At 40.3% G+C, this 16,473-nt stretch overlaps 1 protein-coding gene across 1 annotated transcript; it reads left to right on the top strand.

The window, feature by feature from the left end:
- Positions 1-469: 469 nt before the first annotated feature.
- Positions 470-11,010, top strand: iqck (IQ motif containing K). The gene is made up of 7 exons (XM_061711199.1): positions 470-671; positions 784-881; positions 1,521-1,573; positions 1,705-1,782; positions 2,112-2,196; positions 7,537-7,648; positions 10,811-11,010. Exons 1-7 carry the CDS (start codon positions 470-472, stop codon positions 11,008-11,010), a joined length of 828 nt encoding a protein of 275 aa, XP_061567183.1.
- The last annotated feature ends 5,463 nt before the right edge of the window (positions 11,011-16,473 follow it).

Consider the following 16,473-nt stretch of genomic DNA (forward strand, 5'->3'; position numbering starts at 1 on the left):
GCAAATGAATGTTGTATATACTAAAAATGAATTTGTTTATATACAAAGACTAGTCTTTCTTGATCTACATAAAAATCTCATCAAAAAGTTGCCTTAATTTTTTTTAAAGTAGATCAAGCAAGATATTTTTTACTGTGGTGTTCTACTCAAACAAATAAAGCATGATTCATCTAAACGATGGTCAATCTGCCCAAAATTTGTTAAAGGAAAAGTAATTACAACAAGATCATTGCTTGTTGTTTGTGTGTAAATGAAAAGATTGCCTGGGATTACATAAATACTGCTTGTTAAGGAAAAATTGTTTTTTGAACAAATGCAGATTAAATTCAAAACTAGATGTATTCATGTAAAGCAACAAACTTCATTTTTAATTGTTGATATCACAGATTTAAATATGTTATATTTACATGCGTTTAAATTTATTTTTTTCAGTGTGGACAGACAGCACCAGTACACACACCTCTACCAAATGTTGTCTCTCCAACACAAAGGTGAGCTGTCAAACCAACCCGGTCCTGCCACCAGCATCGACGTGGAAATAACCGTGGCTTTTATTCGTTTTTTTAAGGATGAAGATCCTCCGAGAGATGCATCTCCTCTTCATTGCCACCCTGCTCTTGTTGCTCTATCTGATCCAGGAAAAGCTCAGGCTTCCAAACAGATGCCAGACAGTACAGTATCTTTACCCATTTATGATCATAATATGCACTGGAAGTAAACATCCCTGCCACTTCATCCATAAACTGCATAATGAACACAGTTATGTTTATGTCCATGTGTTAGGTCCCGTTAAAGGTTACTTGGAGAAGACACTGTATCCAGTGTTGTTGCCAGGACTTGAGGCTTTGCTGGCAGAATCCAAGACACACGGCTGTTTTGAGGTCTAAAAGGTTCTTCTGATTTAAAAACAAAGAATATTATAATCACTTTAAATTAATTGAAAACCTTAAATCGCAGGAATTAGCATTGCTCAGCGCAGTTTTGCATGGATTGCTAAAATATATAATACAAAATCATATCCCTGGGTACACTTCACAAACAAAGTCCATTCTTTGTTTTTTGTTTTTTCATATGTACAGATATTCATTACTTTGCAAATGAAGAAAAGGCAACATATCACAGCTCGGTAAACCTTACCTAATTTTGCAAATTGTCTGTTCCTCTAGGTGTTATTTCAGTGTAACTTGAAATTCAAATTAAGCATACATCTTAAAAAAATTAGATGAATAAAATAAAAACATCATGTTTTACAGGATGTTGTACTTATTTCCCCAGTGGTATTTGGGGTTATTTTGATTTTCTTCACCATAAACGGCTATTACTAGAAAGTGCTTTCATCTTATATATCCATCAGTTACAACAGAGTCCCTTAACCTATAACAATATCCCGCTGACAAAGGCCAAAAATGAGCACTTCGGTGCTTTTAGTGTGTAGTAAAACTTATATATTTTGATCATTTAGTGCCTTTAAGCAAAGACAATGCTGAACTCTACCTTGCCAACTCTCTTTTGTGTTTCAGAGGAAATTCACAACATTTGAACCTTTAGACTTCTTAACTGAGTGGCTCTACAAGTAAGAGCTCTCCCACACACTCATCAATCTCCACCATTCTTCCCACCACATAATTTCTGCCAAATGGGATCTTGCTAGTGTATTTTTTGAAAAAGAAAAGAAAATGTGTGTCATGTTTGTCCTCTCTTCAGTCATAACCCCCGCAGGCAGGGACAAGCCCCGGTGAAGTTTCATGAGATTCCCTTTGTCAAAGACTGGCTCAACATGCAGTGAGTGTCTCCTCAAACATTCACACAGCTGAAAATACGTGGACAGTGGACGTCATAATATGAATGTCTGCACTTTAAGCCCATATTAATGTAATAATTATTATTTGAATATGTTTAGGTCACTAAATAAAATGACAAACATTATGCCAGCATTCAAATATTACCAGATGTGTGTGTACAGTGTCTCCAACTAAAAAGAGAATCAAAAGGCCATAACAAAACACAAACATGCTCACTCCCAGTTACATGCTTCATTTGTGATGGAAAAAATAATAGAAGTGCATAGGCGCTTCTGTCACATCTCATAATGCTTTATTTATTTCCTCCAGCCCCAGGCCTCCCATCCCTCTGTCTCTGCAGCTCAGCGGGGAACAGCCTGCTCTGCTCATCCAGGCTTTCTGGAGGGGATATAAGGTACGCTGCACTATGCTGTTTACAGGTTTTCTGTGCAGCTGCTTATAAAAGCACTATGGCAGAGAGTGCAGACAGATAGCGTTAGTGAAAATTTAATCACAGGTCGTGTCCCCATGTCTAATGGCTGAAAAGCTTCAAAGTGTGGAACATGAATACAAAAGAGTTTAAGTTCATTAGAGAGTTCATGTCATATATCTGTAGCTTCAGCCATGTGCACAACTGACTGAAAAACGTACAATGTGAAGCAAAGCAGCATTGCGAAGAAGAAAAAAAGATGTGAAGGGAATAATTCAGTCAATTGACAAGACCCCAATGAGATTGTCTTCCAGTGTGTGGTCATGACAGGATACCATACACACCGTGTGTGTGTGTGTGTGCGTGTGCGTGTGTGTGTTAGCCCACGGCATGTCCTTGTTGTATAATCCCATCTTGCCAAAAAGCCCTCCTTCCACAGGGGCTGCGATTTCATTCAGCAGCTTGATTATGTCATTGGTGATGCGAGGCTTTAATTCCTTCCTGTGTGGGCCGTGTGGTCCTCCGATATAAATAGTCAAACACAGACATGGCCAGAGGCACACGGCAGTAATTTTGCCACACTCACTCCCTGCCACACTCACAAAAACACAACCAGATATTGTGTAAGGACAAGCGGAGGGGGGTCATGATTTGTCAGTCCCACTGGAAACACTTGTTTGCTCAGCCTCTGTTTTCCATCAGAAACTATTTAGACAAACAGTTCCAGTTTGTATGTAAAATATAATTAGATTACACCCTAATGATAAGAAAATATCCTCAAATGCATAGCTGACTGTGGCTCTCTGGATGTATTGATTGCTTTGCACATGCAGGCAGTTTATGCACCAGGAGAGGGCAGCAGTTCCTCCTTTATTTGCCTTTGAAATCACACAATCCAATCTGCCTCTGCTCACACGTGGGGGCAGCAGTGAGCCAGCTGATCATCACTCCTCACTCTGTTTACATAGTCTTAGGGAAGGTTCAGAGGGCCCACTGATAGCGTTGCAGATGGGCACCCCAAGGGATCTGGAGGAAAAGGGACACAGAAAGACAGAGGCATATACAGTAGTCATTGGAGAGAGAGCGGGAGGATTATGTGGAGGGATAAAGCTATGTTTGGAACATTCTCGGTTGGATGACAAAAGGGAGGAAATAGGCAAGCTGATGTTGCAGAGTAGTGTCAGATTAAGAAAAGGGCAAGATGGAGGGAAATGAGGCTTTGTAAACATTTGCAGCTTGGATGAACAGACAGAAAGATGGAGACTCAAAAATGCAGCACAATCAGCTCTGAAGTTGGAGACCGGCCTCTGAGAAACACAGAAGGTCCTGACTTATTCATGATGCATGGGGTAGAGATATTTTTTTGGTTGTTCCATTACCTTCTTTTGGAAAAAGACAGCAGTTAACAGCACAAGCGCATCAGGGTAGAGAAGAGGATGATGCAGTGTTTTCAAGGATATTAGAATCTGATGGGATAATGGGATTTGGGTCTACAGTATAGGATCAGTGCATGCCATTCTCCTCGCCCCCATCCCCCCAATATGCACCCACTCTTTTCCCCTCATTCTCACACTCAGCTGTTATATAACCTGCCTGACGCAGCGCTGACTCCCTGACTGCAATCTGTGTGTGTGTGTGTGTGTGTTTGTGTGTGTGTTTTTTCTGTGAGTAAGTGTGTTGCAGTAAGAAAGACAGACAGAACGAAGCCCGGGAAGCAGAGATGGAGAGTATTTTTATGATGGAGAGTGGAATTTTATCCTTCCATTTTTAATCTCTTTCGTCACAACACTGAGAACCAAAGAAGAGCAGCAAAGAAGATTGCACACAAAATACACACACATACACACACTTTCTAACTCACAACTATGACCCAGACAATGCGACTGTCTCTTGTTTCACTCGCGTACAATTACGAAGAGCTGCTAGGTCTAAACATGTTGCATAATCTGCTTTACACTGTGTGCCTTAGCCCACCTCTAATCCATTCATCCATGCCTGCTGCTGTAATGCACAAATGTATGCATGCGGACATACACACTCACACGCACATTCATTAAGATTTATCTGGATTACTCAAGTCTGCTCAGCTGAGTTTGAGTAAAGTGAATGTTGAGTAATGAACTACAATTAGGTTGTTAATGTAAGAAGGTTGTACTCAGGTGGAGGTTCTGTTTGTATCACATTATCACATTTATTTCTTCATTTGACAGTTGTTCAGCATGTGCACAATATGGCTAAGCAACAAAATCTTTGACATTTTGAGAAACTAAAACCAATCGAACTCATGTCAGTAAAATGATTGTTACTAGTTATTTTGTTCAGTATTTTGGGAAATAATCCAATTCACCCTCAGATTTGTGCAGTAATTATGCACCAATGGTGTCTATTTATTGTAGTAAGGAAATCTGAACAGTCAGACATTGATTATCTTAGCTTATTTTTTATTATAATGCAAGGATTTAACTTTTAATGCTTAATTTGTTTTCATTTGATCATTTGTTTTCAACCATCTTTAAGATTAAGGAATGTCCATTTTTAATTTTCTGCCCAGTTACAGTGCCCAGCGAAGTTCTGTTGTTTGAGAAGGCCACAGTTGTCTTTAAGAAGTGGAGCACTGCTAGTTCTGACTACACTTGACATCATCTAATAGAGCTGATTGACAGAATCCCACAAACCCGAACACGCTCACACACAATCACACCCAGAGGCTGCACAGTCAAAAGCAGAAGTAGGTCTATGATTCCAGCTGAATGATCTGAGGTCAGTGATAGATGAATGGTTTGAATTCAGTGTTAAGTCAGCTGACCGACCACATGCAGTTACGCTTATAAGGATACAATGTTGCAGAAGCTATTTTTACCTGGAAGTGTTTTTTAAAGGGACAATAGCCGTTTACTGTGCTTGACTCTGCAGAGGCGTGCATCACATCAATGCTCGCTGGGCTGGTTAAGCCTTGATGGAAGCATGGGTCAACAAAAAGATGACTGATGGGTGGGTGGATGGAGTGTGAAGGGAAGATAGAGCAGAATGGGGTTGTGTCTTTATGTGACTTGTCGGTGTTGGTGTTAATAGAGCAGGCAAACACAGGCCTCTGTGCTGCTGCAGAATGTGACACTAAATCTCACAAGCAGCTTTGCACAAAAAAGGAGAGCAGCTTGAAAGGATGTGCAGAGGAGCATGTGTGTGTGTGTGTGTGAGAAACGGTGTGTGAAATTTGTGCCGCAGAAATGATGCGGTTTGTGGCTGTGTGGTTTGTGTAGGGTTTAAGCTTGCGATAATATGCGACCAGGACAAGAGATGGTGTCTCAAATTGTTATTATTACTATTATTTTCTAGGGTTTTATTCCACTGTTTGTTTTCTTGGCACACGTGTATTTGTACTTAAGGGTTTTTGAATATTTAGTTACGCATGTGAATGCATTTGGCTTTCTAGTCTCTTGGCAATTTTCTAATCACTCTAATCCATGCATCGTACACAACATGAGAGGAGTGACTCACATGCACTAAACCAGCCACTGCCATGTGGTACAACGGCATGAGCGGATATAACAACATGTAAATGAAGAGTGCAAGATGGGAAAAAGAAATGTGTATTTGGTTTCATGAGACTGCAAATTAACTCTATGCTCAGTTCCAACATCTTCTTAATACACTGGGTCAAAAGAGTAACTTAGCTCAACTAATCAGCAGTGCTGATGTGAACAAGCAGGCTTCAGAAGATACTTACTCACTTGGCTCAGCTCCTTATCGCTGTCAGCGAATTTTCAACATCCTGCATGAAGCTTTCATATTAAAAGTCAGCTTTTGAATGCCTGGGTCTGATTTTGTTTGCATGTGACATGATGTGGTGCAGTTGTGAGTGACATGACCATCAAATATTTCTGTCATGTGGGAGCAGCTGACAGCAGCAAAAGCAGAATAATAGATATAAGACTTCTGGAGGAAACCAATGAAAACAGACTGAGGAGGAATGGTGCAGAACTCAAACACGGCACACAAGCGATGGTAAGCAAACACAACAGAATCCAACCCCCAACCAGTCCTGACCCTCACCCCTCATTTCCATTTCTATGGTTTGCTCCCATCAGCATTGGGGGCTGCTGCGGCGCCATGACACCCAGTGAATTAACTGTTGGAGCTCATTGGTCTTGCCCATTCCTCAATCCATGGCCAACCTTATATAACAGGCCCACTTTCATACCCACGAATAGCGACACTATTGTTGCCTCACAACCAGGGACTTGGGAGAATGTTGGGGTCGAATGGAGCAGTGGGAGGCACAACTGGCGAGAGGAGACGTGGGAGAGAATGCAGAGTAGAGAACAGAGAGGTGGATGGAGAGAGAGCGAGATGAAACATTGATGTGGTGGAGAATCTCGGGACGGAGTGAGATGTTGGTGTAAGACGCCTGGGAACCGAAGGAGAAAAGGGAAAGACAGGAGCCCCCCCAGAGAGAAATGGGAAAATGAGGATAGAGGACAGGAAAAGGGAAAGGAAACAACCGTACTTAGTGTGAGAGGAGCAGGAGAGTGAGGTGTTCAGGGGTTTTATCTTTTTATCTTAAACAGCAAATCTGTTTCTTAATCGTTGCAACTCAAACACAGCAACTGTAAGGGGTTCCTCCAAGAAAAGACGCATGAATCATACCAAGCACAACACAAACAAGGAAATGGATCAAGACTGCTCATTAACCATTAGAATGCATGAATCCATAGCAAAACGTCACCTTGTGAACTGTCTGTGTGAGGCAGACACAGATAAAGTCAGCAACTCTACAGCGGAGGGTTAAATGACCCACTTACGCCTTTATATGCCACACATGCAACACACTAGGTACATATATTCTACTAAGATCAAAGTTAGTATGGTCATAATCGTAAACAAATGTAATATAAACAACTATGAGTTAGAACTGGTAAAATAGGAGCCTTTTGAAAGCGATGAGCACAAGTAATGATAATGCAGGATATGGTGGCCTGGTTGTAAAGCTGTTTGACCCTGTAGTTGGTGCTAGCATGCAGAGCAGATATCACATATTGACTGCAAACATTTTACTTTACTGAGGGGATGAAGTTAGAGGGTGTATGTATTGACAAATGAATATAGGTGACCTGACAAAGACAGCAGACTGCATGCAAGTAGGTTGTTGGCACATCTAAGTCACAGTTCAAGCGCTGTATATCAACTAATGCCAATAACCAACATGGGAAACACTGGAGGCTTCCTATTACTAATTAGCTTGCATTGTAATTAAGTTATTGATAATGCTTGCCTATGCAAACTTATCCATGTGCTCCCTTTGCACGTGTGCTGGGGTTGTTGCAGGTCAGGGCACGGCCAGATGTGCAAGAGCTGCGCCAATGGCAGAGGAAGCTGAGAGAAAACCGTGACATTCGCAAAACCGTCGAGGAGTTCTGGGTGAAACAAGAGAAGCGGTGTAAGAACGCGCACACATCCACACTCACATGGTAGCACTGTATACAAGAACTTAAGCTGGGCAGCAACTTAATGCTTCTTTATTAGATTTATCTGTCCAACAGAAATATTTATATAATAAGATTTATACTCGCATTGATATCAACCTGTTCATGTTTATACAAAAATACTTTCATAATACTATGCTCACCCAAACCGAGTACAGCCTTTCACTGCTAACCTGCTGCTGAGATTCAGTATTTATCCCAGCGTTGCTTTTTATGTTAAAGTTGAGAGATGAAGATCCTGGCAGGGATGGCACACAGGAGAAAATTTGTAAATGCAAAAGAAAAAGCGAGTCTGCTGGACTGAGGGTGTCTTTGAAAAAGATGGAGTGTGGGGGCTGGGGATACATGTGAAGAAAGAGGGGCGTTACAGAGAGATGCTAAGACGCTAAGAAATTGTAGATGATGTGTGTGTGTGTGTGTGTGTGTGTTTGTGTCCTGCGTGAACACATGAAGGACAGATCACAGCAGCTGGGAATGCACACCCGTGTCCAATGTGACTGACTGACATCAGAGCTCAAGGCTCATGGCTAAACTCTGTCCTTGTAATTACACACAAGCACAAAGTGGAACGAGTCATTCCGAACAATTCCCTCCTAGACTAAAACTAACCAAATAAAAGAATGATGAAAACTACAGATAAAAAAATGATGGAGCCTCAGTGGGATGAATGTTATGTTCAGCTTGTTTTGTGGATTTCTGGTGCATTTCCCCAAAAAAGGGCCCATTTTGTTTCGTGATTAACCGTTTTGAGTCCAAGTTCACCATATAGTGATGTTTGATCAGTCCACGTTGATCCTTTTAACATAATTTCTCAATACGCTCCATATTCCTGTGTACTTCAGTCGTTCCACTGTAGTCAAATCTTCTTTTAATGTCACTGTGACAGGATTCATTGCCATGAAAACCAACCAGAAAATCCAGAAAACGATAGAGAAATGTGATGCAAAAGAAAATGCGTGATATTTAACGTGCTGTAAAGCAAGATGCAGTTGTTGCAAGAAATGACTAGGACATGAGTCCAAAGCTACTTTGACTGTTTTTTGTCAATAAACAGGATGGAAGGCTGCAAGGGATAAACAACGCTTCCATAAAGTAATCAAATAAGACTTAAAATTATTATTAACAAGCCTACAAATTATGTATTTTTTTAAATATATAAAATATATATATATATCTTTTTTATCCCAGATTTTTCATTACAAATTATTCTTTACCAAACTGCAAACTGCAGAGCAATCCATCCACACTTTATTTATTACTTTTTTGTAATGTCGACACTACTCTGCACCTTGAAATCAAACAGGACTAAAGGCACCCATACAATTTGTAGAATATGGGAAGCTGAGAGTTGGGATGCAAAGACAAAAAATGAAAGCAAAAATTAACATCACAGTAGGCAAAGTAGGCACAGTAGGCATCTTTGAAGTGGAGTAACAGAGCATAACAAAGACATTTTGTATAGAATATCATTACTTGCTGGATCAGCGGCCACAAGCAAAGCCTCAAAACATGTCACGAACACATGTTGATCCTCTTAATGGAGAAGTTTGCTGTTGTTGTTTCCATCCCAGTTTAAGGAGCCTTTCAACCCGTCAGCATTTGACTATGCGAATTGTTGTAACCTTCGGACCAATGGACTTGATACTTGTGACTCTCATAAGGAAACAATTGTATTCTTTTACCACTCACCAGACTGGTGTAACACTGTATCACCCTGTACGAAGTTGAGAGTAAACAGGAAAGTCAAAATGATGCTACAATACTGAACTTCTCAGATTTTTAATGTTTTATGCATTTTTGCAGCCAAAAATTCCATGCCTAAATCTTTATAACCTTGCTTTTTGAAATGTTTCAGCATGAGAATAATGATAATAATAGTAATGATAAATGCCCCCTCTTTTCTCTTTTTGAGTTACTCCTTAGCTCATATGATTTGGCCATAATAGTGTTCACTGCAAACACACACACACACTCTGACATGTGCAACAAATGCTAGCATGGTAGTTTCTCTGTTTGTGTTGCTGATGAACAATGAATTAGCACAGGCGCAGGTCGTTCTGGCCGTTCTCACAGTGACACATTCCACACAACAAAGGCGCTCCTGCCGCCATTGCAGGACAACGAACATTCTTCCACCGCCACACTGCACTGCTGTTGCTGCCGCTGACCTGACATAATGGCATGGGGCCTGGGGGTGATGTGAATATACAAGTCTGTCCAGACTGTCATCCCGAGCAGAAGCCATTTTCTGACCTCGTCAACCAAGTCTGAAATAGAAAATAATGGGAGGCAACCAGAAAACCAGGCAGGGAGAGAGGGGAAGAGCAAGTTTTAGTTCCCTCGCTGGTTTCGCCTGATCTTGTTTTTGCGTGAAATTAAGCAAGCCCTGATGGATGAATAAAACATGTTTGTCACAGGGATAGAAGTAGTAACAGAAATTATTTAGAGAAGCCCCCCCCTCCCTTCTGTATGCACGCTGTTCAAGTTGATCCTGTAACAGCTGCGCTCATCTTATTTGAGCAGAGTGTGCAATACCCCTTCTGCCATTTAATAGTTTAAAACTGGAATTAGTCAGATAGTTGGAGGAAAAAAAACGGTAAGAAAAATAGCAGAAGCAAACTGATATGTCATCAAGTCAAAAGGTGACAACTCACTAGGCAGATGCTGCTATCAACAGCCCATGAATCACCTCATGGCTGTCCTTGACTATTGCTTCTTGTTTACCTTCAGTTCAGCCCTGGTTCAACAAAGTTCTTATCAAGCGGCTTCTTTTACTTTATCTTGTAGTAAATCCTCAAAGGAAAGCCTGATGGAAATATGTTAATCACAATCTGTTTTCAAAACAACAAAATGTATCCGCTGCATATATTTAATCATCTATTTTTTCCTTCCCAAACCGTTAATTATAGATTTAACAAGTTGCCATTCACAAACATAATGTGGAAAGTCTTTATTATAGAAAACCATTTAAAGACTTGTCTGACTTTACATTTTTTTTAAGTGCTTCAGAATGGAACGATTCTCAAAAACAAAGCTTGTTGTTGAGGCGTGCGTGCACATTTCTTAAGGTTTTATTATAGAGAACAAAGACTGATGCTTTTCTTATTTGATTTCAGTGAGTGTGGCTATGATGGATCTTCCAAAAAGTCCCCAGCCAGGCAACTCTGATGTGTCCGTCCCTGTGGTTTCCCCCGCCCCTCAGAGCAGCGAGATCGACGCCCCGGCCACCGAGATAACTGCAGGGCCTGGTGACTGCCCGACTCCTGGTCTGTTAGCGAGCGGCTTCCTCAGTACAAATTCTATGTTAAACAGTTAAGAAAAAAAATCCCTGACTCCATCTCAAATAAGATGATGATGGTTCTGTTCACTGGGGTCATTATCTCTGTATCTGGTGTTTAAAGGCAATTAAAGTTTGTTCGCTTGATATGAAATTGACCAAAGCAATCAGTCAAACACAACATTGAAAAGGCCTGTAACCAGCTGGCTATAGGCAACCAGTGATTTATGATCAGAGATCTGTGTCTAATCATTTTATTGCTCCCATTCCCTCTTTGATGGATCACTTCCCTTCATTATTCTTACCCAACAAATTAATGCAATAGACCTAGGTTCCCATAATGCTGTCAGGGGGGGAAACCTCCTGTGACGGACTTGGTATTTTCTCTCAGCACCTCCATACCCCACTGGAATCATATTTCCTTGATCTGTCTTTTCCGTTTTCATCAGCAATGCATATTGCTCCACAAAGGAGGTCAGAACATTTCCATTCAAGCCAGGAATTGAGGCCAGAGAGAAAGGAAACTTGGTACCCACAGCAGTGCTTGTTGTCTTGCTTATCAGGAAGCGAAATTACGCTGTCAGGGAAATGAAGAATAAGAGCATTTTTGAAGTGTCACAGTTACATGCACATCTAAATTAAGCTATTGGCAACAATCTAGCTAAGGATTAAACTGGAGGTTCAGAGAAATCAAAGTATACATGTGCGTGAAAACAATCGATTATTGAGTGAGGTGCATTCGACTCCGCGATGCTAGGTGGCACCACACGTACTTTCGCGTTCTTCCGGTACAATTAGTAAACAAGTCCGAAGGAGGACAACAACAATTTGGAAAAATATGGACGCTAACGTTGCAGCAGCTCTGTAAAGTTCGTACATACTAAGCCTGATCATGGTGCAGGTAAGATGGATGCATGGTCTCGCTCTTCTTCTTCTGTTATCGTGTTGTTGTGATGCCGTGGTTGTTATTATTCCAGCTCCCGCGGCTCGTCACTTCCAGCAGGGGGGGTCCCGGGGCAGTCACTAGCTCGGCTACGCGTGGGTTGGTATACATGCCGGAATAACTCGGATTAGGACGCGTTATCTGGCACTAAAAGCTCGATCTCAAGAGCTTCAGTTCGATCGACTACAGACCGACTAAGGTGGACATGGCTATTAAACCTTTGATATCGGTCGGATTAAGGCAACATTTCGACTTTCTGTTAGTGCATGTAAACGTACTGAATGCATGTAACTGAGGGTCAAAAATTAATGCTTTCTTTAGCTTAAGTCTCTCAGGAAGAGGATCATGAAAAACTGAAAGTTTTGAGCACACACTAGTACAATTGTGTCTCCACCATATTTATAGTTATGGATTGGTTTGTGGTTTTGCACATAACAATATAACATTACATTATATATGCAAATGAGTTAATACTAAAGTTAAAACTGTTTTGCATTATGTGCATCTGTTGGTATATGTTTTGCTTTTACAGCTTTTTATTGTGTTAAGTTAATCAATGTGATTTTTAAAAATGAAGATGCTGCTCAGCCTGCTCCTTTTTCTGTACTTAATGCCAATATCCAATCCTGATTGCTTTTTAATGAAACTTGGTAAGTAAAGTGCACTCCTGGCATATTTTCACAAACCAAGCATACCTGTGAGGGAAGTCTGCGGCCTCATGATGGACGGCTTACTTCATTCTCCCAGTCTGTGCTTCACTGTTTTCAAAGTGAGCTATGAAGAGGGTCTACATGTTGCTTCCTTTGCCGGTAAGTGGATGCCTGGTAGACAGCTGCCACAAACTAGGGTGATAAAAAATCTTTTTTCATTCTATAGACATCTGATAGTGAAGTTAGCTCCGCAGAGTCTGGCAAAACTGGCCTCTACTGAAACTGGATCACACGGCCGCAGAAGGGAGGTGGCACCAGACTGCCGTAGCACAGCCAGATAGCAAGTGGTTCTGGGTTCTAAACTGGACATAAATATATAGATTACAACAGTATTTACACACAGAGATTCTGGGTTTGGAGAAAAAGATCTAAATTTATTAAGCCTGGAAAATAAGCACATTGTCATAAACCACAAATAGTGCTAATTGGAGTGAGTGTGTGAGTGAGTTCTCTGGCTGATGTTGAAATTACATCTGATCCATAAAAACCGGCATAACTAACCTATTTCAATAATGTCCAAACCAGTATATCAAGAGCAGATTAAATTAGAATTCAGTCACAAACAATTAAACCCAATTAATTACATTAATATAATACCACTGGTGTGCATTTTCCTTACAACAATATAAAAGGAATGCAAAGCGTAAAAGTTAAAGCCAAGAGTCAACCATCCAATTTCCAGGTTAAGGGTCATGCGTAGGTAAGATTTATTGGAGTTCCTCGACTGACCGATAGAAGCTGGCTGCAACAGTGAGACTCCCATGTTAAAATGTACAACTTTACAGCAGAAATAAACATATTTACAGCCCATGACAACTCTCACGGGGAGTGAATTTTCTTTTTGGGAGAGTTCATATCAAGCAGTAAATGTATTTCTTATATGATTAATTGACAGATGGCTCAGCCAATGGCTAGCCTTTATCACTTCCTCATCCATAATCATCATGCCACCGTGCTCGACGAACCACCCAGCAGTTTGTATTAACTCAACATGTTAAACAATATATTCTGCCGTAAATACTTGATGGCAGCTCTGCAGATATCTCGTGAGGGTTTGGCTGAAAGAGCTGGGAGAAAAGCTAACTTTGATTGACATGTGGTGGGCACAAGAAGAAAAAGAGGCTTCAAAACCAGTTTTCAGAAACCAATGGGTCACGTGACCAAATGCTTCGTCCATTGTGGACTATGGTTAAAACATGCTTTTTTTCTCCTTTTCTTTCTTTTGGCAGGAGCATATGTAAAAGTCATTGTGTTCACTAAGTCATCCACTAACCTTGCACCACACCAGTTTGGTACAATCAAAACAAGTTTCTAAAGCTGCACCAGAAACAAAGTGAATGTAAATTTGGAACTACCAGTATGTGTTATATTTCAAGTAAAAAGGCAAAACCAGTGAAGTCTTTGGGAAACATTAAAATATACCTTACCCATATGCCGTGCACACTTTATTAGGTACACCCATTATAAAGTGACCAGTGAGTGTGGTGTTACTAAATTGTCACCCCACTTCCTTAGTGAAGACAACTGCACATTTTACGGCAAAACAGGGTTTAAAACTAGTAAATTAGTGTCTTAAAATTTCAGGTTTTTGTGGATATTCCGCATTAAGAAATAGTAGTCCAAACGTTGTTCAAACCTCCAGAACATGTACGTTTTTATCAAACAAAATGTAAGAATGAGAGCTGTAGCAAAAGTCAGTTATATTATATTTTCTTCTCATAGTTTCAGCATCCGTCTGGCTTCGATGTTGACCCTCAGATTAACCATTCAAAACTAGAATAAAAAAACACATCAAAGCAAAGGTTAACTACAAACATGACACCTTTATTGAACTTTTTTCTGGATTGGTTACAGAAACAACAGAGTATTTTTTCAGTGTTTTTTTTCCTTGTTTTTTTTTTTTTTTTTTTTTTAATTTTCTTATCAGGGGAATCATATTTCTATACATAGGCATGCTGCGTCGCTGCACAGTCATAGCTGTGAAAACCAATATTACCCCTGTCAGCTGCCCCGCTGGAACAGTCTGAAGGCAAGACAAATCAGGAGAGAACAGGCAAGGACATTTGGAGCCCGAGGAGGGTGAATGTTCAGATGGGCTGCCTGTGGACGACAAACTTAACATAGAAGTTTTGTGCAAATTTCACCACAGTCTACATGATTTTAACACAGAGACAATATCAGTCCAAAGATTTTTTTTCTCCCTTTAGTCTTCAAGCCTAACAGAGGAACTTATTATTAGGTCCATTGATGATGTCATGTTGTTCCTTTTATGGGTAATCATACTATTTTGGACCATTTCCCCTGAATTTAATCTCTTTGCTCCATAAGAACCAGCTCTCTTTTGTGTTTAAGAAAGCACAGACATTAAGTGTTTGATCTGATATACACTGAAATAATGATTGCTGTCACGTGACCTTTACATAAATAGAGTTAGTATTCAAAAGTACATCTGAGAAAGGTTTTGTATGTAGAAATGGTGATAGGCATGCACAGATAGGTAGTTGACAAGTGCAAAATCTACGAAGTCACATCATGTTGTTATTCTTTTTTTTTTTTTTAATTTCCTTCAAATTACTCCACATTGAGTGAAAACATCAAAAAATGGAAACTTCCCTCCTACGGTCTGAGAGTGGAGACTTCGTGCTTACCATCCAAAACCCTGAGGACAGTTCTTCTTGCATTGATCTGGTTCTGACAAGGGTCAGCCCAAACACATCTCGACGTAGCAGGCCAAGCTGTGTTTGGGCATGAAGCCGGCCTGTAATTAGCAGTGCTATTTTAGAAAAGCCGGTGTGTAAGATATAAACATACAGCAGCAGTTAAACCCTAATCTTTTCTTAGTCGAGGGCTGATGTAAGATGAGGGGGTCACTCGGCTAACTATTGGTGGGCTTGAAGTCACTGTAGGCTGCCCTCCCTGCTCGGATATTTATACTTTTGTTACCCTTAAAATATCTTAATAAGTCTTTGTTCGCTGCATGAAGTGCCAAAATTATTCACAGCCATTGTTATTTTGTTGTGAGAGTTTCAAAATAACCGTGCTTGCATCCTCGGAATAGGAGGTACAACCAGTATAATTCCTTTTAGATGACATCTCACATAATTTCCATGAAAATTAATCAAACAAACAAAATAAAAACATATCTAGTGTTGGTAAAACATTTCCAAAATGCTAGTTAAAAAAAATTTAAAAAAAATAAGAGCATGTGAAAGAAAAGAAGCAAAGTATGAACACAAAGCATCCAGTTAAAAAATAAGATAAAATCACTTTGATGTGGTCAGTTCTCCAGTGCATCGCTGGCGTCTAAACTCAGCCTACAGTTAAGTATAAAGGAAAAAAGGAAACAGGCAAGAAAGCTTTACAGCACTACTATGTACACAGCTCCTCAGGTGAAAGAGGGCTGGTGCCACAATGATGGGAAAGCGTGTGAAACGGAGACTCCAGTGAAATGAGAGTCCTTGGCACGGGGATTTGAGCTGTGGCTGACCACAGAGAGACAGGAGGAAGGTGAGGACGAGGAGACGAGACTTCTCACAGCCATACTCTCACATAGACCGAGCGAAATCAGAGATTCCTCTGTCACTTAGACTCCTCTTGGGCCAGCTCTTGCTATCTCCTTCCTCCTCACCCTTCACCCTCCTTCATCTCCTCTTACATTTGATGCTCGTCTTCCTACCTTGCAGTGTAAATCTGATCTTTCTAAGGCTTTAAATATCTCCCCACAGCAGCCACAGCCCTCTCTCTATATATATATATGTATGTATATATATATATATATATATATATATATATATATATATATATATATATATATATATATATATATATATACATACTGTATAGTCACAG

Source organism: Cololabis saira, chromosome 21 (assembly GCF_033807715.1).
Source record: "Cololabis saira isolate AMF1-May2022 chromosome 21, fColSai1.1, whole genome shotgun sequence".
In the NCBI taxonomy this organism is placed as follows: domain Eukaryota; kingdom Metazoa; phylum Chordata; class Actinopteri; order Beloniformes; family Belonidae; genus Cololabis; species Cololabis saira.

Bases quoted from the DNA above. Each gene is read 5' to 3' on its own strand.
- iqck (XM_061711199.1), top strand. From the start codon at position 470: ATGTTGTCTCTCCAACACAAAGGTGAGCTGTCAAACCAACCCGGTCCT. The intron at 882-1,520 runs GTCTAAAAGGTT...TTTGTGTTTCAG, and splicing joins AGACACACGGCTGTTTTGAG to AGGAAATTCACAACATTTGA. The intron at 1,574-1,704 runs GTAAGAGCTCTC...TCCTCTCTTCAG, and splicing joins TTAACTGAGTGGCTCTACAA to TCATAACCCCCGCAGGCAGG.